The sequence below is a fragment of the Tyto alba genome, unplaced genomic scaffold (genome assembly GCF_018691265.1).
Source record: "Tyto alba isolate M040663 unplaced genomic scaffold, T.alba_DEE_v4.0 Super-Scaffold_5, whole genome shotgun sequence".
NCBI lineage: Eukaryota > Metazoa > Chordata > Aves > Strigiformes > Tytonidae > Tyto > Tyto alba.
Window position 1 is genome coordinate 22,811,161 of NW_024881326.1, and position 24,737 is coordinate 22,835,897.

Genomic DNA, 24,737 nt, shown 5'->3' on the forward strand with positions numbered 1-24,737 from the left:
CACCGAGATAAAAGCATTAGGTTGGAGATGAGCTTTAAGATCATCGAGTCCAACGGTGAACCTAGGACTGCCAAGTCCACCAACTAAACCACGTCCCGAAGCACCGCATCCCTGAATGCTGCTGAAAACAATCACATTCTTGGTTGGCTGCCCAAAGGAATGCATTAGACCAACAAGAGAGAACATGGCAAGGGTTGCTTTTGCTCTTGGTTACCCTGTGCTGAATAAGCTGTGAACTACAGGGACGCCACGTGCTGCTCTGGCACGTGTTCGATTACAAAAAAGGGATAATCTTTCTAGTTAGAGTTGTTTCTTCCCTTTCCCAAAGCTCTGTACCCTGAGAAGAGCAAGGACCGCCACTCCATACAGCATGTGCATGGCAGTCCATATGCACAATTTGGTAGAGGAGGGGGGGGGGAAATACAGACTGCGTGCAGAACTCTCAGAGAAGTTTTATACCTTAAGCTCACAGGCAAACCTACAATCACTGTTTGCTCCTGGAAACAAGTGGAGACACGGGTAAAGGCTGGCCCAGGTCAGCTTTACTTTGAGCACGTCCCCAGACACACACAGTCCCAGCAAGAGGGATCCATGTACAGCCTCACTGCCCAAACCTCCGGGAGCCACCAGCTCTGGCATTCAGGACTATGCTAGGGAAACAGCGCTGAGAAGGAGAAACGAGGACTTGGGAACTATTTTGGGATTTTTCCATTGACTAGAGAGCACTGGGGCACAGCATGTGCACTGTGCCTTCGCACTTCCTACACATTGGTCAACAATAGCAGAGGAACAAAGAAGCTCGTAAGTGACAGAAATTAAGATCTTCGAGCTAAAGTCATTGCATAAACTAGCTTTCTTGGGGCTGACTAAAATAGACGAACAATCCCAGTAAACAGTGGCTCACGTCAAAGAACAACTGAAATAACCCTTGAGCAAGCCCTTTCCCATGGTCCCTGCTCAGCTCTGCTCCTGCAGGCGAGGTGAGAACATCTCTTTAAGTGCCTGTGTTTCACTAGGGAAGAAATGTGGATGCAGAGAGGAGATTTGGTCCGTGGCCGGTGAACTTTTAGAGCTCTGTTTTAGAGAACACAAGCAAGGATTACTGAAAGGGGAGGAGGGCCCGGAGCATTACAGTGTCAAAACATTAAGCTGCTCAGTGCATTCAGACTGAAGAAATTGGGGTTCATAGAAAACATACCACTTACAGATAAAGCTAATCTTGAAATTCAGATGCACGACATCCAGTAGCTTTTTAGGTAGCGTTGTACAGGTTAGGATACAAAAAGAAGCAAAAGGTACACAGTATACAAAGAACTTCAGGTTGGAGAAACACTAAAAGACAGGTGTCAGTGTATTTACCTCATCTCTGCATTAAGTGTTACTTCATTTATTGGAAAAATGTGAAATAAGACAAGCCAACATAAATACCACTAAAACGTTGCAAAGAGGAAAATAATTTTATTCCAGTGTTAAGTCATAAAACAGTGTGATAAAAATCAGACCTTTAACAATTGCTAAACCTTGTGCAAACACATTAAGAACCTAAGTACTTTCCTATTCAGCTACAGACATTCGATTGAATGCAAGACCAGATGTTAAGGATACTACATGCTTACCGTACAGAAGCGTACTAGAGGAGTCGCAGACCAAGGACTTTAAGAGTGGTTACAATGATAAAGGACTCATCTACCCAAGAACAAATACATTTCTCTATTCTGGATTCAGACTACTTCAATAAGACTACTTCAGTATCAATTTTTCTCAATCTACAGTGGGAAGCCTAGCAAACCAAACAAGCAAGAAGATGGTTCCTGCATGAATATTTTGATATATCTTTCCATTAGCTATCTGCCAGCAACAGAATACTGCTGATTAAGTTACACAGTTCATCAATAACTAACACATGGTGGGGAAAAAAAGACAACTGTTCTCAGGAAACCAGTAATACAGACATCCATTCTTAAGAGTTGTAGTCTTACGATGCACAGAGTTTAGGCGCAGAAATGCCACAGGCAGTGCAAAAAAACCTTCTTGAATGGACTGTGCTATAAAAGAACGAGGCTGTATTATATAAGACGTGGATGAGTTTTTCCCCACGCTGCCCTATGAGGTAGGTACACATCCCACCCATTTCACAGGAAAAGAAGAGGCACCGTAGTTCAGCAACTTGTTACAGTCAGATCACCAACAGGACAGGCTCCGATTCCCCAGATAATTCACTAACCCTACCTACCCAGAATCATTTATAGAGTTGCATAGATTAAAGACCCCGTGTCAACAGGGGGTAGAGCCACCAGTTACAAAATTCAGGAGGAATTCCCATCACCTCTCCCCTGGCACTCCCACATAAAAAAGAACTTCCAGGGAAGTGACATGGAAGTAAAAGCAGGATTCTAATTCTGCAAAATCTGTACAGAGCTCCTTAAAATGAGATTTGGGCTGAGACTGCTGAAGTGAAAGCCGAGGTGAGCGTGGCACAGGGCTTTTTGTACCTTCACTCCACAACGCTGAGTTCACCACGGAGTCAGAGTGCTCTGACATCTCTACCGTGCTGTCACCGGCCGCGCACGCTCGCCTGAGCACACAGATCCTGAAGCCTCCTCTCTAGGGATGGAATCAAACTGATCCCCGGGGCTGCTCCATCCATCCCCTGCGGCGTAGCAGCTGGCAGGTGTCCTCTGGACAAGAACGGGGTGGGGGGGGACACCCAAACCTTTTCAAAGCAACCATGCAACTCTGTGCAAGGAACCCCCTTTCTTGAAGCAAACACAAGTTTGTAAGAGGTATATCCATACCTCTGCACATCTACTAACATCCAAAATAAAATGCACAACAGAACAAGCTCATGAAAGTTTACAGAACTTAAATATTTATTTTTAAACCATTTAAAACCCCCCAAAACATTGAAATAAGCTTCATCTATAAACAGATTTACAAGACTAACAACTACAGAAGCTAGAAGAGCACTACAATTTGTTTCTGTGATGCAGTTATTTTGTAAAGCTTCAGATCAACTGTATTTACAACTTTTGCTGCTTTTACATTTATAAAAATATTTATTTAATCCATAACATTATTGTTTTCAAAAACTATTTCCAGACTTTTTTCTCAGATATAAATTCTAATTGAATTTCAGTTATATAGCAGATGAAAGTTTTAAACAGAAACATTTTTTTTAAAATTAAAACAAGGAGTTAAAAGTAATTTTTTTACAGTGTAGGCACCATTGAAAATAATTGTCCTTGGCATATCTAACCAACCATCTCTCACAAGTGTCCTTTATATAAAAATGATGTAATGGCAACATTTGACTAAAAATGCAGTATTTACTTGCACACCATTACTTTTTCAATATTTGGCAGATATATTTCAGATTCTTTAAAATGACTTTTGTGCAAAAACAAAATGTGCAGGTCTGAACCATAAAATAAACACACCCAGCCTTTATCAAAAATAAATTTACACCAACAGTTCCACAGCTAAGTACTGAAAAAACAATCCCAGTTCAAAACTTCAGCATAATATACATACTGGGTTGAAAAAGGGAAAAAAAAAAACAAAACAAAAAACAAAATAGAAGAGAGGATATTACCCATCTAGCAGTACCATAAATATGTAACTGAAAGCAACTTTATAGTCTTACCTACTTTTTATGAAAAAAAAAAAAAAAAATTTCACTCTGTACTGCACAGTACTACCTTTTTGTGAAGGAATATCTATAACTCAGTTATTTGCATATTAACTGCTAAATACATATTTAAAATACACTTTCAGAAAATTATAAACAAATTATGTTGATGTACTGTATTTAATGTATTTAAGAACAAAACTGTGTATAAATATCTTACAGGAGAAACAACACCACCACACGGAACGCTGGTGTTACACTTATACCTGCTTGTGAGGTATGTATCATGCGACGCTCGGCTTCTCTGGCTCCCTTCCACCCAGGCATGTATACTCAGAGGAAAAAAATTAAATTAAGTTAAATTGGACTTCAGGTTTTGTCCATTATTGCCAAAAGCCCCACCCCCTCAACTGTATTGCTCTAAATTTTCTTACCATGATGATATAAGATTGAACTACTACTTCAAAACCTGTTCTAAAAGGTAATACATATACTGTACATCAGGATATACCTGTTGCTACATATCACCTGCAAACTATTGACATATTGCTCTCAAATATATTTAATCATAGAGCTGCCTAAAATACTGTACCAATTTAGAATTATAATAGATACTGTTGCAGGTTTCTTTTTCAGGGCACGATAACTATATGCTGGTTGAAGCAGGTGCTACAGCAATACCCTTGCCACTACATTACATGTTTTGAATACGCTTGTGAAAAAGCTATTTTCTCTGAAGCTTGTTAGTGATTTACAAAAGTTTAACTCATGAATACAAAAGACCTGTACATCCCCATGTACAGGAACAAAATAGCATCAAAACATACTGTACTTGCACTTTCTATTAACTAAAGTAATGGTTATTTCTAAAAGCAAAACTGCACCTCAACATTTATCAGATTAAACAGGTGAAACTACAATATTAAAAGTTGTTCTTTACAAAATAATTTCCTGAAAATATAAAACCATGTGCACTGCCACAAAATAGTTGAGTAGGTTCTTTCAAATCCTCAATCACCATCAATATGTTGCAAAGATCCAAAAGGCACAAGGAGCTCATGAGCTAAGCACTGCCAAGCTTGAAGTAGTTTTGGTGGGTTTCACTGGGTCCATATGAAACAGCAGTCAATTATGTGAAGTTTCTTAGGATGAGTCATTAACAGAAAATCTACGGATAAAGAAATGCAAATAAGAATTAATGATATTGTTTCAGCTTAGCAAACAGCACATAAGCTATTTTTGCATCACTAAAGTAGTACAAGCCTACATCTCAACAGTTCATAGGAAAAAAACACCAGCAGTGACATTCTCAAGAAAAATATTTCCTAAAAACATAAGTTAAAGATTCTCCTGCTCCCTTACCGGTTATAAATATGCTCACGACAAAATTGCAGGCTAAATGAAAGGAATCAACGTGTAACAACTGCAGTAAAACTGCAGCACTGGGAGGCCAAGCAGATAGAGTAATTGTCACTACTAGTTTTAGCCTCAATCAGAAGTGTTACATCACTGGACACAGCAGATCTTTCACTTATCCCTAACTACTCAAATTTGCCCAATGTATGAAGTTCAGTGTCAACTAACATTTCCTGTGGATAAGTACTTAATTTAAAATTTTTCTTTTAAAATACAATTTAAAAAAAAAAAAACCCTAAGTATACAAAAAAACTCCTTAACTTACTTCTGAAATTTCTCCATAAGTTTCTTCACCATCTTATCTGTGATCCCTGGACATGTTGCTTCTGCCATATTGATGCTCTTCTCAAGTTCCTCAATTGCTTTCTTTCTGCTAGCATTATTTGTGTCCTGCTGTTTGAGCTGAGTATTAAACCAAAACAGTCGAACTTATAAAAGTTATCGGACACTGGCGTAATACTTTCAAAGCAGTTTTTTAAATCGAGACTTACCTCAGCAAACACAGGGGTGATTATCATAGTTAAACAACTCAGGGTTTTAACAAGATCCTGATCCTAAAAGTTAACAAATAAGGATTACATTAGCATATTCCTATACAATGTACACGCTGCATTTAACCAGCACACGTGATTTTGAAAGTTCAGTTAAATTCAACAAAGTACTTGAAATACATTACAAAAACAATGAAGGCACAGTACATCAACAAACGTTACGTGAGGTGGAAACAGATGCCTGATGACATATCTGAAATAATGTCATATGTATCGTCAGAAAATCAGTTTTTCCTCTCTAGTATTATATGCGTCTTTAAAATTCGCATCTCCATGAACAGATACTGACCTATAAGTATGCAGTATCTTTTGCATTTAAGGCTGACACAGGCATATGAAATATCGCTAAAAAGCATCATCTCTTGTAAGTGAAAAGTGAATAATTACTAAGTTTATCACTATCTTCCTTAAATTGGTTTCAAACCCAGCACTTAGAAAGAAGAACTCTTCAGACTGTACATACCGTCCCATTCTGTAGCTTCTTTGCATCTGGCTTCTTTCGAACTGTAGTAAAGCTCCACTCAGGATGAGAGTTATTTTCTTTGTTACTGGACTCCCTGAAGAAAAAGGATACGATGCACACAGTACTAGCCACAACAGAATGCCAAGCAAGCATAAGTAACCCCCATACATAATAAAGCTATACGGATCAGTTCTGTGTTCCTTAAAATAAAAAGAAAACTGTGTATTGAAACATTAACTGTACTTTAAAAAAAAAAAAAAAAAACAACTTCAGAGGATGAATAAATTGAAATACGACCAAAGCAAACCACAGATCTTATCTACCCATAAAGATTACCTTCTCCCATGGCATCCCATTTAGAACAGTTACCTGATATCCAGAAAAGCAAGAGACTTACAGAATGTGTATTGTTCCACAGGCATTGTGCAAACTTACTCACACACCCTAACCATGCTCTGCAATATTTCTAATTGTGATTCATTGTTTCTGGTATAACCACTAGCCTCAGACTAGGAAATACATAGCACTCAATCAGAACTCAAAATTCAATTCAGAGAGAAAAAGTTTAAAGAGATGATGAGTGCACAGCATGACTTATGCGTTACTCTTTAGGTTCATACAAGGGGTTTTCTTGCAAGAAGCCAATGAAAAACATATGGAAGAAAGAAAGATGTACAGAATAGAAGTTAATTACACAGAGAAACTGCAACAAACCTACTTCAGTACCATTATTAAAAAAACCAAACCAAAACCACCACAACAACAAAACAAACAAACAAAAACAACCCAAAAGAGACAAAACTGAAAATCAACTTACGAATCTGAACCATCGGAATCACTTTCATCACTACTATGTCCCTCTGCTTTCCATCTCTTAAACCTATCAATCAGTTCTGTCAGATACGAAGTCTTCTTGGCATTTTTCATAATGAATTTGTGCTTCAGAAGTTCTTTTGCAGTAGGGCGCTGTAAGAAACATTTTAAATATTTAATGTTATGCTAACATTTCATGATTTTAAATGTTAATAGGGGAGATATAGTAATAGAACTGACTTCTAGAGCTAAACCTCATACGGTATCAGGAAATTAGTGAAACAGGAAGTCAAGAAAAGCCAGTAATCTACATTTACAAGCACTCTAAAAATATGATCAAGTCACACGGAGACTACACTGCTTATCCTTCTGTGCTAGAAGGTACACACCCAGGAAAATGACTAATCAAAAATTCTCCAATGCAACATTTCCTTGTAAGCAGAATTCGGACAGACAGCAGAAGTTCTGCTGGAGAAAGGATCCAAGATTCTCTCCTCTGTTAAAGCTTCTCTTCTGACATTATCCTAGGTTTGAGTGCCTTTCTGGAAGCTGTCTCTGCCACCGTCATTTCTTTCAGCATTCCCCCTCCTCCTTTTAGTATTTTAAACCAAAAAGACTAGGACAGAGACACAGCTATTAAAAAGCACCACTACTGTTTACAGCGGAAAGTATAGTCTCTCAGGTTATTTCAGTCAACTATTATGCACTACACCAGCAAGATACTTCACAAGCATGAGAGAGTAGAAAATAAAACCAAAACTTCTATACACACACATACACACACACACATATATATATACTCACAAATGTTGGGTCCTTATTCAGACATGCATCAATGAATTCTTTAAAAGGTTTACTGAATTCTCCTAATAAAGTCGGAGGATTGTTTTTCGGAATGAGAAACAGAACTCTCATCGGATGCATATCAGAGTTGGGAGGCTCCCCTTTGGCTAGTTCAATAGCGGTGATTCCCAGTGACCAGATGTCAGCCTGAGAAAAGGAAAAGTTACTTTCAGTAACAAATTACGGGCTATCGTGACTAAGTATTTAATAGCTGAAACCTTCACATAAACTGCATCTACATAATAAAATTAGTTTTGGCTAAGTAGATAATACACAACGATTCATTTCTAATACTTGAAGATTATAATTCCCAAAGACCTGGCTGACTTAATCAGTCTTTAATGACAAACACCTAAAACATCACTTTTGCTGCACACTGTCACTGCTGCAACACTATCAGCAAGTTAAATATGCACCTAAATATACATGGTTTTTTTCTATATAACAAAACTACAAACTGCCAAAAAATTCCTATGTCTAATTCAGATTTTGTTTAGATAGCAAAACTGCATGCTGGTGTTCCTTTTTAAACTGTAGATGCACTGAGGTATCCAACCTCATTTGACACCTCACTCTAAAGGAACAAAGCAGAGAACTAAATCCAATCCAGCAGGTGATCACTCCATTTCCTTCCTAACAGACTGCTTGATGAATTTAGCTAGATATTAACAATTAGTTAGACCTGAAACACCAAGCTGACAGTGCGAGTTTCTGGAGAATAATGCAGTCATATTTGTTTTAGCTATAAAAAAATTCTGTCTTTGCATCAAAATATCTTATGAACTACAAAATTATTTTCCAATTTAGAGATTTTTCCCAAGTGAAAAATACATTACTTGCTTCTTTTTAGATGAGCTGCAATAGCTATTAATGTCACTAAAGGTGTTTCTCATTAAAAAGTGGCTGGCAATGATTGACTACACTTGGCACCAAAAGTCATAAACCAAAGTTGCCTGTAGAATAAACAAAGGTTACAATTTGCATCTCTCCAATATTCCTTTCCTATTCATAAGAACTAAAATATCTGTATTTAATATTGAAGAATTAAACTAGCTCATTGTTTACTACTTAAGTATTACAACCAATAACTGTATATTAGAGCAAAATGTTTTGAAAGAAGAGATGGGGCCTGTAAATATCTGCCACTGCAAAAATGTATGAATTTCTATTTTATTTTCAGTCATTTTGAAGTAGGGAGAGAAGAAGACAGGTTAAAATTCAGTCCAGATGCCAAAATATTCATCAGTATAAGTCTAGAAATTGAAGTGTGTCCCATCTAAAACCCTTAATCTGTCCTATCAAAGGCTTGCATCGTCTGTGCTTTCCCACCAGACTTCTGGCATAGAAAGAAAAGGGAGAGGGCACTGCTCTTGCAATATATTGAGGAGATATAGAAGGCAAAAGATTAGGTTGCTGGGAGAATGCAAATGAAGGGGGTGGTGCAGCTGGCTTATACACAGGGCAAGCAGAAGAGGAATTATCCTCACTTTGACTGGACAACATGGATTTTTAGAGCAGGGTAGAGTGCTTTTCAAAACACCTCAGGGAGCACATTACAGTTGCACCACTGAAACCCTGAACATGAGAACTACAACATACTCCTCCTTATCAGCAAGAACCCTTGTGACGTGTACACAAATTCCTTCAAGTCTGAATGATCCTGGGAAAGTCTCCTGGCGTGTGAGTATCTTCAGGACATCTCAGATATTCAACAATCTTTTCTTTATGTGCACATCACAAGTACACTTACATGTTCACTATTTGAGAAAAAACAGTATGAAAGCATTACTTTGCATATATCAATATTTTTAGATTTTTTGCTCCTATTTAAGTTTGTATCTACAAAGTGTAGAAAGTCCAATGCCAGCACTGAAGTACACTGCCATTTCGCTAACCCCACACTCTAGGTCACCCTGTGGGTATATACATGGGAGGGGACTGTTCCCTTTTTAGCATCATTTCTAGCAGCAGTTCCCAACCCTCAGAAAAACATGGAGGAGGTCTGTTTTTCTACTGCTAGTTCACATAGGGAAACTCCTTCGCAATTAGTCATCCATCAGCAGCTCCCATGTCAAAGAAACGTACAAGGTACCACAATGCTACCACAGCTGCCCATCCTGTAGTTCAAGTTACTTTTTTTCCTTCTCAAGATCAGTTGCTTGTGCTAAAATCTTCAGCATTACACAGGTTCTCAGAAATACCATTAAAGAAATTATATCCAGAGATGTTTATATAAATCTGAGAAGAGAGTAAAATTTCAGCCACCATCTTAAATGAGCTTGTATGTTCTGATGGCATTTTCATTTGTGAGAGCTTTATTACTGTTTGAATTAAATGTGAAAGATTGAACTGAAATTAAAAACAAACCAACCAATCAATGCACAATACTGAAAGCCTCCAGTGAGTTTCTCTGAAACATGAAAACATCAACTTACATGCAAGACCCATGGAAACTCACCAAGTGAATACAGTGATGTGTAACTACTGGATAAAACCAAATTAATTGTACTTTTGATTTTATTATTTGAAACCCTGCAATTTAAAATCTACTATTTTTCTTCATACCAACAGAGCTAAAAACACAAAAATGAAAGTAATTTCTGTTGGATCTGCAATACAAAAGAGACGGTATTCTACTCTCATACTTACTTTTGAATCATACGCTGACTGCTGAATAACTTCAGGGGCCATCCAAAATGGAGTTCCAACAAAGGTATTCCTCTTAATCTGTGTGTCTGTCAGCTGCCCAGCAACTCCAAAATCAGCAAGCTTAACATCGCCTTGTTCTGATAATAAGACATTGGCAGCTGCCAAAAGGAAATAACATAGTATCTAAATTAGAATACTGCTCTTATGATTTTTCAAAGCTTTAACAAAGCATCATTTAAAATGTTACGCACCTTTTATATCCCTGTGAATTTTCTTCTCTGAGTGTAGGTAGTCAAGACCTTTCAAGATTTCCTTTAGCATGGTAGCAATCTGGAACTCATCAAATGGGCCAGCACGCAGCTTTAGAGAGAAAACAATTTTAGCCTTGTCTCTAATTTTTGTCTTGTTATTGATTTAATTACATCTTAAACTTGAAAGATTTTTTAAAGAATTAACAGAATTCATGAAATATTCAATGAAGTATGCCAACATTCTATCAGAAATCAGTGCCATTGGGATGATCATTTTCACCTCTCCTCTACTGGCAACACGCTGAAAATGCTGCTTTTCTAACATATACAGTATGAACTCCCCTCAGCATGCTATGCACATGAAAAGCTAGAACTAACCTTCCACAAAGTTATAGTTTCCTATACAGCAAACACAGCAGACTGAATTTTGCATCTGAGATTAAATGAATTAAGAAACTCAGTTTATTTCAAAATAAATCAGTCTATTGGTTGTGGGTTTTAAATTTAATGATGCACTTTCTTCTTGTACCAGCATTTTTGATTCCATGCTTACTTTTGCATCAAGAAGGTCACGTGCTACTGTAAAGCTGCTAATATGGAGTAAGTGTAAACTTTGCACACTACAAAGCTGTGTAAATAAACCAGAAGCAATTAAGAGGGGTGATTCTGCTATCAGAGAAAATACCAACACCACAGCACTGAAACAGAGAACACCATGACATTATGGTATGGCAAAGTGAGGCAAATGAGGCAAAGCTTAAAAGCTTTATTCTTTAAAAGGTTCAGTGGTTTCAACTGTCACTACTAAAAGCTATTCCACTATTTTTGACACTCCACAGAAGACTATAAATTACTCAAAAGTGTTGAGGAGTAAGTTATCTCACAGCGCCTTTCACAAAAAGACTAAGTTCCGGAGATACAAACTACTACATGCTACACATAATTACTATGCTTTTGCATTCCTGTAGTTGAGCTGATGTGATGTAATATCATAAAGAAGTTTAAAATAGATTTGTGAAGCTAAGCACATACTTCAACTCTTGGAGGCAGGACCACTGTCAGTAAATATATAATTGACACCATTCTGTAATACTCAAGACATGGTATTTTTCCTTCAGAATCACACAAACAAAGACTGAGTTATATTATCTTACAGGAAAGGGTGGGTCTCTAAGCTTTACAGCTGAGGCAAAGCTGTACTGAAAGTATGGGGAAACCACATCCACATACAGTGGACTCTGCTCTTGTACTCTCTACGGTACATCCGTCATGAATGCTACACTATCTTAAGTAAAAGGCACTTTCATGCCTAACTGCAAATACCTGAAAATAGAAAAACCCAAAACCTTTTAAACCAGTTAAAATTAGCTGTACTCTGTGGGCAGACACTGCATTCATTCCTGAGACCCAGTCCCAAAGGAAACATTTTTTTATTCAGGTGTAACAAATTCTGCTGGGACACACACACACACACAGAGGACGAGACATACCACGGGACAGACAGACAACCCAAAACCCATCACATATGGCAAGAACACTACTCCTCATACTAAAAAAAAAATTGCCTTACATTTGACTGAGAACAAATGGATGCTTCCTAATGCTTAGATACAAACAGTAAAACAACAACAACAAAAAAAATCAACATCAATTCAATATAACAGAACTACCATTCAAATTCACACTTTTCAGAGCATTACAATGTAGCAGTGATGTAATATCAGCTGCCTCCAGGGACTAGATTTTATGAAGAGATATGAAAGCACAATGAAATAAGGTTCACTGAACTTCTAATGCAAAAAAATCATATACTTACAAGATCCAAAGCTGACCCGCCACCCAAATATTCCATTATTATCCATAGTTTTGTGCCCTGTAAATGAAGGCATGAGTTGTTAGAAGTCCAAGGCTGCCATAAAAAAAATAATATATATATATTTTAATAGACTACCAGTATACTGTTAGAAGACTGTAAATGCAGAAACCCATTAATCATCAAGTTACATGTAATTACTTCTTGTAGAATGATCACACAGCTCCTGTGCAATGTCTAAGTATCAATTAAAGTTTGACCTCTGTATTTAAAAAAGCAACAAAAAATCCCCAGCATCACTCATCATTTTCCGCTAAATGGTATCTAAAATTATTCCACCTACAAGAATGGAACTTTGAGAAAAGTGATTTGGTGGTGGTCTAAGTTTAAACTAAGTGTTTTAATGTGAGGTTGCAGTTCTTACAAAAGACTGTCTTTGCATTACAATTATTAATTCCAGCCATTTGTGATACAGAAGCATTATGATTTTAATAGGAAACTTTTCTTGTAACATCACCACACCTCTCATCTGAGGAAAATACTCAGAACTTAAAATTAATTTTGAGAGAGATAGTGAGCATGAATGCACCTCAAAGACAACAGAAATTTAACGGAGGTAGCTGCTAGGTGCCTCTTCACATGCGTGGAATTGTGCAAGTGTTTATCTAACATGTTCACAAGCTCCAACTTAAATTGTCAAATTGAGAAAAAAGTGAGAACTTACAGCCCTTGAATATGCTTGTACCTAAAGACTTATATCCTACCACACAACATGCCTGCCACCATAGGGGTCAGCTCCGATTCTGGGATACAAAACAGCACTACAACGCCCAGCCAGGAGAAACTGCACTGCCAAACCTGGAACCCTACTGAAATGTTCAGGTTTCTGAAGCTTTCAGATCAGAGGTTCGAAATTGGCCATTAAAAAGTCAAAGATAAGAGCAATATAGTTCAACAAAAAGTATGACCTCAGGCACCTATCTCAGGGTTGGGGGGGGTGTTTTAAATTATTTCTAGTAATATTGAAAAGTTCATGTACTCCTTTCACTACACGTTATTTGAACCTCAACCCCTAAGAACACATGAGTTTTTGTCCTTTCTTTGTGGAGATGTCTCAACTGCTAGAATACTAGACCTGACAAGTTCTTCTGCCACCAACTTCTAGATGCTGACTTTGCCCTTGGTATGTAGCTGCAAAACGTGGCTTGTTCGTACAAACAAAGCTGGATAGATTTGGTATCAGATCTACAGACTCTATGTTTCAAACTGGGATCTCCTGCTATTTCCCCAGAGTCCCCTCGCATTTCAGAAGAAACTCAAATATTAACCTATGGCTACTACTCTTAAGAAATTCTGCAAACAAAACCATTCATTTATTTAAAATAAAAAATAGTTATTAAAAATAATCAACTGAACCAGACCTGGTGAAGTACCACACACACTGTTTAAGTCTCCAGCAAATATTTACTAGTGCTTGTTCCTTATAACAGAGCATATGCTTACAGCAGAAATATTTTTTAAAGCCTCTTGCATTCTACATTGTATGCTTTCTCACCCTACTGCCTAACTAGTGACAGAAATCTGAAGAAAATTCAACAAGCAAATAAAGGTGCAGTTTCTGAAAGCACTACATCCAATTATCTTAACAACGTGTGCTCTATTAGATTTGTATTGAATTAAAAAAACACACCATTTATGAGAGTCTATTCCAATATTATGAGATCAGCAGGGAAGGGCTGGCTAATTTTAGCAGTTTTTATAAAGCCCAACTTTGTCAGCTGAGAAGACCTGCAAGGAACTCGAGTTTAAGGCAAACATTGTGGTTACCAGAAATGTTTGCAGGATTTGACCATTACTTGAAAACAGTATAGGGTGAAAATGAGTAAGTACTGTGTTTCTGAAATAATGTCTCAAAGAAATTGCAACTATCCACTGTAACCGGGTGTGGGTATTTTCTAGCCAGGCGTGAACAACCTTTTTCCTAGCTATTTTAGGTCAACCAAGTATAAATAGACAACGTAGAACAAACAGTATCTTTAGATTGTCTCAAAGCTTTGCTGCACAAAGTGCTGTACAATTTTGATAGAAGTCTCTGGATGCTGCTATAGGAGTTCTCTATATTAAAATCTGAAAAACTGAGAATAACTTCAGGCTTGTTTTAACTGCCAAAGACAAGAGCAAGCCCGAGTGGCTGTAATAGTTACAAGGATAGATACTTAAGCCCTCAGCTAGATGGCATAAATAGGGAAAACAATCATGAAATTTCAGTCATCAAGAGAAGATCTATCTGTATAGGATAAGATGAAAAGTACAGCTCAAGTATTTTATTAAGCTTCGTAAATTTGCCTAACTAAAACATGCTAGAACTAGGGTAACTTTTAATACCTTTAATCTCTTTCTTGCCTGAACTGATAAGGTAGTGATACATTTTAACAAGCCATTAGGGCTTAAGGAAAACACTAATTTTAGCTAATATAACTTACACTGCTGCATTGCTATGTACTATCACTTTCAATGGTACCCTCCACAACCAGCGTTTTATTTATTGAGATGTGATGTTAATTGCAATCAAAGTGCAATACGGCATGAGGAAACACAAATATGAACACCTACAGACTACATCAGGATTTAAATTATCTTACAGCTACAAAAGTTGCATTAATATACCTGTAAGCCTGTACAATTCTACGTGCATTTGTGAAAGACACTATATAAAGGTAAAACATTTTACTACTGTACACAAATGTGTTTATTATTGTGCATTTTATGACTATAGATATGCTTGTGCATCACCTGACAGAATGTTTAGAAAACACTACTGATCTTTCCAGATACCCAATGAAAATTTAAGAAATAAACTACTAATACATAAACTGTAAGATTAATTAAATGGAAAACTCCCATTCAAACTCCAAAATTCAAGATACACAGGCACCCCAAATCGCACCTTTTTGTGTCACAGTAACTGAAAACAGGCATCAACTTTATCCCAAGAACCTCAAGGAAGTAGTCCTCGCCATCTTGTACAAATGATAAGGTTTTTAAATAGTAAAATATCTGATAACAGACAAATAACATTGCACTGCTAGGTAAAAATATTAAGGGACCATCCATATTTTTAAAATCACATTTACAAGTCAGACGTACAAGCTGTAGCTAATGAACAGGTAGGCTACAGAGCTTAAGAGTATCTTACATGGCATCAGCTGAGCTGACTAAGTTACAAATTAGTAAGTCAAGTAATTGAAATAAAGACACTCTTCCCCTCCCCCTTTCAGCAGCAGGAGCATCTGGAAGAGCCTGCATGTAGCTGGTGAGCTCCAGGCACCCTGAGACTGGGCCACTCCAGCCCCATCAGCCACCAGGCTGCCTTTGCATTCTGAAGCGTGAGGAAACTGGAAAGCTGCAGAATATGTAGAACAGACTGTACAAAAATAACATCTCTCAGCTGAAATGTCTGCAATTAGAAAACCCTCACAGTTAACATCTCTTCGTGTTTTAGTCATAAGCAACTTTTAATTATCAAATATGCTATCTTACCAGAAGAAAAACTGAAAGTGACTACAAACTGATGACAAGAACAATCTGCTTATCCAAAGCTCAGTTAACACTGGTTAAAAAAACAAGAATAAGTTAGAACAGAACATGTTCCATTACAGTTCAACTGGACGAACTGAGGCACACATGAAAAATATGAAGCCAACACATTGTCTCAACTGCAGTTTCTTCAAAGTAAAAACCAAGAAATGTGAAGATTTAAACCAGATCTAGAGTACTCAACTAAGACATATCAGTAAGTGCTGCAGGCAACCAGAATGCCTTTGCACTGAGAGTTTGCTTTGGTATAGTCAGGAAAATACTAAGTCTCTTTGATTTAAACAGTGCAAAACTCAAAAACATTTCTAATGTCATTCCTAGAGCTTCAGAGAAAGCTACATGTATGATTAATGTATTTTACTTGTACATGTATTTTGGTAAACTACTTCTATTCCATAAGCATGATCTGAAAGAGGGAAGACTGGCTCAACTGTTCTATTATAAATAAAGATTCAAAGGAAAAAAGAAAACTCTTTAAAATTTAAAGTACCTTCTATTTACTGTAAGCTTATGCTCTTTGTAGCCACTATCTTAAAAGGTATTTCTGGAAGTATTTTCAGTGATCTTATATATAAAACTAAGTATTCACCAACAAACCTATGGGACCAGTTTGAACGGGATCTTTGTATCAGCCATATCCATAGCAAACTGCTACTGATCTCTGCAGCCTAGGACTTTGCTTTTCAAGAAATAAATTCTGAACATTAAGACACCTTAACCTCAATGTTCCTTAACCTTTAAATATACAGTCATTTGGTACACAACTATAGCTATTTCACTATTTCCAACAGATATCTACAGTATATATAGAAATTAAATCCTGAATGAAGTACTACATAGCTAAATACTTAAGCTGACAGCCATTCTCAAAAAAATACCTAATAAAAAGTTAAAAGCTATAGCAATTAAGTAAAAAAAAAAAAAAAAAAAAGTAGACAGATACAACTTCCAAAATACCTCTTATTACTAAAATGAAAAGGCAGCATAAAAGATTCTTTGCACATTTAACAAAGCTAATAGACTTCTTCCCCTGAGGAATCTCAAGCTGAAAGATCTAGTAATACTAGGCAAGAATAAATCTAGACTAAGCGAAATTCAGAGCCAAGATACTGCTTAAATGGTTAATTTTTAATTACAGAACTACAAATATTTATTTATTTGTGTACATTTTTATTCATTTACTTGGGGAATAGCAAGCAGCAGAACTACCTATCATGCTACTCTGGGATGAAAAACACTCCTGTGAACCATCTTTTAATTTTTTTTTTAAGAGGAATTTCTCAAAGAAATGGGAAAATAACTAAAATTCCACAAACACCTCCCCAAGCTCCACATACAGAAATTTTCCTTCCCCAAAAACATTAGAAGTGTGAAAAGTAAACACGAGATCAGCATTAATCTTTCAGAATTTATCCATTTAGAATAAAAATTGAAAGAACTCAGTGGTGAGGAAAATACCGCAACATTAGCATGATCCTATATTTGCCAGAAATTTTTAAATAAAGAACTCTAACCAGAAGCTGATAGTTTTATAGCACTGACAGAATAATTATACTTACATACCTAAGAAAAGGGGTAAAAACTGAAAGACTTGCATAGTAAGTCCAAAGACAAAATGCTGTGGTGCACAGGTACTTAGGCAGATTTGCAATACCATTTTTGATCACCGTATCCATGTTGCTGTAAATAATGAAAAGACTATTTTCTTTCCCTATTCAATCCATAACTTAGAAAGATTTTTCCACCAATCACCCCTCAAAAAAATTCCGAAACAAACAAAAAAATCAAAACGAATCCTCACCAAATCCAGGTTTAATTTCTCCATTTACAGCTGCTGAAATCACTGTTTAATTCTGAAATTCAACAAAACACTTTTCCAAGCAAAAACACTTTTCAAAATTTATGTTGACCTGTTTCTACTTCAAGGAAAACAACCAGGCTTTTACAACACAAAGTCAAAATGATGGATACCCAGGAGAATAATATTTAGGACTTAGCTCGTCACAGAAAATAAAGGACTGATCATGTCTGGATCTGCAGTACCACTTGTGCACTGCTCCAGGGACACACTGCTAGCTGAATTCAAAGTTATCTTGAAAAGAACCAGCTTGTTCTAATATACTGTGATGCAGGAAAGTAAACTCTACTACACCTCAGAGCTCTATCAGTTAATAACAAACAAAACAAAAATCCCACTGATTAAGCCCAGTAAAAGGAAAGATAGGATATCAGTGACAACTGGTATGTTCACTTCAGCATGAAGAACCCACAGGATACTGAGTAACCAAGTAAACAGCAAAGCCACCAAAGCTCTCTTATCTTGGTCAAAATGCGTATATAGTATTTGGAGTACATAAAATTAAATTAACCTCTTAGCATTAAAATATTAAAAATTGAGTACTTTGGCAATTTACAGACGAAAAAAGCTAAATTACAAAGAACACTACTAAATAAATTCTGCAAATACTTTTAGAGTATCAGCGAAAGGTACAGCGCAAGTGACAAAGGAACATTTCTCAGAAATCTGTCTTTAAAATAATGTCAAAAAACCCACTACATCTTAGAGCCAGAAATGCCCAGGGAGGAAAAAAAAAAAACCAAACACTACACAAACCCCTAAAAAAATAACAAAAACACCCAAACCCAAGCAAACAAAAAGAACCCCAACAACCAACCAACCAACCAACCAAACCCTGACTACGGTTAACACTTTACCTTTTATTAAATAGTTTTAGGGGGGGGGGTTGCCTTTTTTTTTTTCTTTCTTTAAATCATCTAAAATATGTAAACACTGCAGATCATCAGGCAATATATAAGGTGATTATACCTGGACGGTTTTTTAAGTTGAAAAGACTTACTCAACATTCTGGATTTCTGTAGGTTTACATTTTTGTTTGCTTGTTTTTAATTTATTTAATATAAACATTTCATTCAAAAACATTTATTATGTTTTTAACATTTTAATTAATTTATTTTATTTTATTTATTTCACACAGTGGTTACATAACTCTGCTGATGTTGGTTTTACTTTGTCTCAGGCCTACTATGCTGCATAATTACCAACACATCTCTAGACAGTGCAAGCTTTCTTTTAGATCAGAGAGAGGGGTTTGTTTCTATAGCTATGAAGGTATTTTTTTTTTCTTCCCCAGAAAGGCCACAAAATTGTGCTGGGCATTGTGGAGGGAGAAGAGAAAACCAAGGTCCAAAAGCAATAGCAATGGCAAGAGGAATACTCTATCAACTCTGTTCATTCTCTAGCCATTTTGTGCAAATTCTAGACTCAAAGAGCAAGCAGCAAAACGAGCAAAACAAAATTAAAAGCTCTGTTCAAAGAAAAACAAAAAACTACTAAAGAAATGTCAAGTCAGTATGATAACTCTTCCTCAATTTTAAAATTTTTTCTTAGTGGCATTCAAAATAACTACGTGCTAGCAAATCTTTGTGCTTTAATACACATTACCTTTAAATATGATCCGTAGTATTTTGTTACATAAGGACTATCACACTGACTTAAAACAGTTATTTCTTGCTGTATATCTTCTATTTCATCTTCTGCTTCCTCAAGGTCTATGATTTTTATAGCAACCACTTGCTGCGTCCGATTATCAATTCCTTTAAAGACTTCACCAAAGGAGCCTTTACCAATGCGTTCCAGTTTTGTGAATAGTTCTTCTGGGTCTGCTCTATGGTTCTAGAAACAGAAAGGAAAAAAAAAAAGATGGGGGAGAAAAAAAGATATATGAGTTAATTTACTTCCAAGTTATTAGCCCTCATTACTTCCCAAGAAACACATCATCCAGATTTATCCTCACTAGAAGGCTCGCATCAGATGAATTAATTTCCTGCACACTAACTTCTAATTCAGGTATTAGTTACGGAACATATGTTATGCAATTATGTCAAAGGTAAATGAGACTCACCATGGAGGGAGTCAGGTACAAACCTCATTTCACTTCCACCCGTTAACAACCCTTTAAAATGAAAGAATAGAGCTGTTCTTAATAGTATTAATATCTGTGCAGTAATTCAGAAGATGGGGGAATGCAATTGCTGGCACAGAAGCACTAACATCATCACTCAGGCAGAAGAGGCTGGGCTTCCTACCTGGCCAACAGCCTTGGGCAGACAAAGCATCCTACCAGGTAATACAGTGTGGAGCTCGTTGGGAGAGGACTGCACTACCGGTATTCACCGGCAGATTGAGACCTGGCAAGATCAGGTGTCTTCTGGGCAGCTAAAAGTGCTGACAGAAAGTAGAGCAAAAGGGACTGAGAGAAGTTCAGAAAAGCAATAAAAGGCTAAAGCAGAGTAATGACATTGGGGTACCGATCTGAACTGGCCGGTGTCATGTCTTAAAAAGAGGAGCAGAGCACCAAGCAGCACAGCATTGCTGAGGACACCCAGCTTGGAATCTCTGTTGATGAACGACTCTTAAGATCAGCAGGCTGATTATTATACAAATATTTTAAATTTCTCAGCTCCATTCAAGTAGTCACAAGGGAAACAAAAAGGAAGAAAATTCTCATTTCCCCTGAAAGATAAAGCTTGCTACGTGGCTGCTGAGAGAACCTTGCGTATCCAAAAACCCCAGCAGTAACTTCTGAAGGATGCAGATGACTTGCTCCACAGTTTAAGAACACAAAACTTCAGACCATAAAGACCAGAAAGTTTACAGAAAAGTGTTTTTAAGAGGTAAGACAGATGTGCTAAGAGAACAGACCATGCTTTGCAGAGCAATAGAGTTAAAATACATTACTGCTGTCAGAACTGGGCCACTCATTGCACAAATCAATCTTTGATCAAGAAACATTTGCTCAAAAAAGCCCTTTGATTCAATAGCAACATTTGAAAATATGAAAGAGATGCTCTGCTTAAGATCTTTCTTGCACTCCAAAACTCAGAACCAGCATCATAAGTGACAATTTGGCAAAAGCAGACATTCAACCCAAGGCACAGATTACCCTACATAACAAAATGCTCAAGTATCAACATGAAACTCCAGAAATCATCTGTACACGGGTGTTCTTGCAAATGGATGTGAAAAATCTTTACTGGGGGAAAAAAAAAAAAACAACACATTACTACTTTAATTCAGTCCAAAATGGACAGTCTCATTTTCTTACCAGGCCCTTATTGTCACTTCTTCCCTTCTACCAGAACCTTAATTTATTCCACAATATGGTGAGATGAATCAGGAAACAGATTTAGCTAGAGTTAACCATATGATTTGTCAGGTTTATTTTCAGCGGAATCAGTTCACTGCTCATATATACCAAGCTGTCATTTGTGTTATCATAAGAGGAGGGAACATGAAGTGGTATGGCAGATTCATGCTCATCTGTGGAGTTCAGTTTTCAGATTTTGCAAATATACAAGACACATTGCTGTTCCTGAGCAGTACACTAAAGCAAGAAGAATGAGGAATTTCCCCTTTGTCTACAATGAGCTTACTGTTACTCTGCTCCATCAAAAAAAAAACAACCAAACCCCCCCAAAAAACAACCAATCAAAAAACTCCCAATCTTCAGAAAAATAACTGAGCAAAAAATTTAGTATTTTCTTCTGTTGATAGATCCAGTGAAAGACCTAAAAGATGAAGAAATACAAAATCAAAGCAAATGAAAAAAGAGAGGATGAGTACTATTTGGTCTGAAATCTGGGACAACTAATATTATTATACTGGTAAAGAAAATTGAAGGCTTCAGGTGCTTATAAAGCTTTTAGTTAGACCAAAAAAAAAAAAAAAAAGGTAAATCTTCAAACTGCCCAAAGATAAGCATATTGCCATATACTACTGAATCAGTTCCTGTGATCTTTTCACCGTTAAGACTAAAAAAAAATTTTAAATAATTAAAAAAAAATAGTTTAAAATATATTTTCAGATCTGTTTCATACGTTATTGTGGGGACAGGTGTGGCAAAAGCAGCAGAGACTGCCTCTCAGCCTTTCCCTGCTGCTAGTGAAGCTGCCAAATTGTCATTTATTTAGCAATCGAATGTGTTCCCAAATTACATTAGCTGCAGTAAGGAGTAGTTAACTACTAGTTCTCCATTTACAGCAAAGAAAGACACACAGCCCTGAGAAACCACAGTTAGAGAAGACTGGCAAAACTTTTCATTAACCCTAAAATACTCTTCACAAAAACTAACTTCATTTCAAGACACATTGGAGCCTGGGATACCAGGAATCATTCATGCTAATGGCTATTGTTGATTTGAGATTAAACCTGTTAAGCACTTCCAGACAGATAAAATAAAAGCAGTTTAATCACAGACATAGTCAGCTAATCCAGCCTCTCACAAATGTCTGATGAACTCAAAGGGGGGCAACACTTGGGTTTTGTTTGGGGAGAAACCTTAAGCAGAAAATTCCTTTGGGTTCCTCCGTGGAAATGCACACCACTCAATCCTATACACTCACTTAACGGTCATCAAAACAAGCCAGGCCTCCAAAGTCTCTCCCCCAAGCTACTCCAGGTGAATCAGAACGTTAAAGGCTATTTTAACTTCAACAACTCCTAATGCCATTACCTGGGAATGTTGGAGTATAGGGAGGGATCAGGCATGGCTGGACTTCCCGACACCCCAGAACTCCATGGACATCCCCAGGAGGGAGAGGTGGAACAGAAGAGAACAAACCGTGTGGGACTACTAGAGGAGAGTCACATCCTTCTGCTCCGAGAAAATCCTCTCACAGCAAGCAAAGGCAGCCTCACAGCTTCTGTTATTCACCAAGGCTGACAAGGGACTGTAGGACACTCCAGGATAAGGGCAAATATTTCTGACCAACTATGGCTAATATTGAGATAATGTCCTTTGGAAAGGCTTCAAACTCAAAACGCTACATAACTTAAGACATGGCCTTAGAACAAAGACTGCATTTTGAAACGATTTGCCTTTACCTTTCTTAATTTCCTTGTCTTTCAGATTATTGTTCTACAGGAATGTTTTTCTACAACTAATTTTAAAAAACAAACAAACACACAAACAAAAACAACACCCAACATTTAGGACTACTTTTAAAATAAAGCTAAATTTCTGTAATACAGTAATGCCTATCCTCATTCTGGTATAGAAAAGGATGGAGATATATTTTATATAAATAAAAGTGTGTGTGTATACACCCCCAATATATATCAATACATTTTTGCAGCTTTGCAGCACAGCTGCCAGCTAAGCTTCTAATATGGTAGCAATTAAGATTTCTAGAACTATTAACACTCCTGAGTAAAGCAACCAATCGTTATTCCCTGTTCTTTCACAAATCTTTCACTGAATGGGAAAAAAAGGTTTAAAAGCTTTGAAAGCTGCCTGCATGAATAATTGTGGTGGGTTTGGTTTTTTTTTTTTCAAATACATACTGGTTTCTATGGGGAGTCATGTCTGCTGGGCCAAAGATGATAACAATGCAATAGACAGTGTATGGACTCCATCATCGCCTCTCCAAACATAATACCTATAAGTAGACAAATCAGGAAAAGAATATATTGCTCTTCCCCTCCCTAAGCCCATTTCCACAGACAAAAGCAGCAACAACTATGACAAGCACAGGCACATTCGCATGCCAGCTTGAATCTCGCCAGCATGAGTAACAGTACCAGCACGAGCGTGACAATACAAGCCCTCTGCACAGCTTAGGAAGGCCACCATTTCACCAGTCCAGCACCACTATACAGCCCGTGCTATGTTCAGTAAAATCTCTCCTCCTCTCTTATCCAACCGTATGCCATTACTGTATGCATTTATATACATATGTATGTACACATACAGAGTCACAGGATCATAGCATAATTCTGCTTGGAAGGGACCTCAGGAAATCATCTAGTCCAACTGCCTGCTCAGAAGCCCCCCGAAAACCCACTATAGTGTAATTTTTGCCAGCATACCTGCAGTAGTTGCAGGAAGTATTCTGTCAATACAGTTTATATTTGCATTTTCTCTCGATTCCAATAAACACAGGCACACAGCAATGTCCTGGCTGCATTCTGCTACAAGATTGACTGGCTGACTGACCTTCCCACTTCTGACCCTTTCAGGTACCTTTTCTCCAAATTCTGCATTCTTTCTTTGAAACAAAGTTACACTACACTGAATAGCTAACTTCCAAGATCATACAGATACCTAAGGACAGAACACCAAATTAGAAGAAACAATATGTTAGATTGCTTCAGGATCCGTCAGTGCAGGGCAGCTCTTTTACCAAAACAGGTCTTCTAAGAAGGTTCATTAATTAATTTCCTTAAAGGGTACTGAGGACAAATGGATGAAAAACCAAAACTTCAAAGAATCCTGGACAGACACTAAACTAATGCCTTGTATCTAACAAAAATCAAACCCAGGATCCTCTAGGTCTCCCCAAAGTAATTTAACATAGTCTTGTGAGATTTCTTCTAAGTAGTCTGTCAATGTGAGAACACAGAAATACTGTTAAGACAACAGGATATAAAACCCGGCCCAGAAATGCTGTTATACTACCCGGATTTTCAAGCATGTCCTAGGCTTAATTTGGAACAGAAGTTCCCTTAAAATTGCAGCAGTACTACAGAATAGCTCACCTACACTGTCAGATATTATTCAAACATGCATTAGATAAAGATGCAATAATTAGCTTAGATTTTATAAAAGGTCGGTAAGAGAAAACTAGAGTCTCAACTCATACATTTTTCAAGAATCCACTACTATGGCACCCTAACACGTATTGGTATCTTTGG

General features: G+C 37.1%; 1 protein-coding gene across 1 annotated transcript in view; it reads right to left on the bottom strand.

Moving 5' to 3' along the window:
• Nucleotides 1-2,846: 2,846 nt before the first annotated feature.
• STK26 (serine/threonine kinase 26) overlaps nt 2,847-24,737 on the bottom strand; it is a 33,147-nt gene continuing 11,256 nt past the window's right edge. The window contains exons 3-12 of the mRNA XM_042807227.1: nt 19,488-19,718; nt 12,431-12,487; nt 10,615-10,723; nt 10,364-10,521; nt 7,676-7,861; nt 6,876-7,024; nt 6,059-6,152; nt 5,536-5,598; nt 5,310-5,446; nt 2,847-4,796 (exon numbers count right to left, since the gene is read on the bottom strand). Coding sequence (XP_042663161.1) covers nt 4,772-4,796; nt 5,310-5,446; nt 5,536-5,598; nt 6,059-6,152; nt 6,876-7,024; nt 7,676-7,861; nt 10,364-10,521; nt 10,615-10,723; nt 12,431-12,487; nt 19,488-19,718 — 1,209 coding nt within the window. The 3' untranslated portion in view covers nt 2,847-4,771. The remainder of the gene's footprint in view (nt 4,797-5,309; nt 5,447-5,535; nt 5,599-6,058; nt 6,153-6,875; nt 7,025-7,675; nt 7,862-10,363; nt 10,522-10,614; nt 10,724-12,430; nt 12,488-19,487; nt 19,719-24,737) is intronic.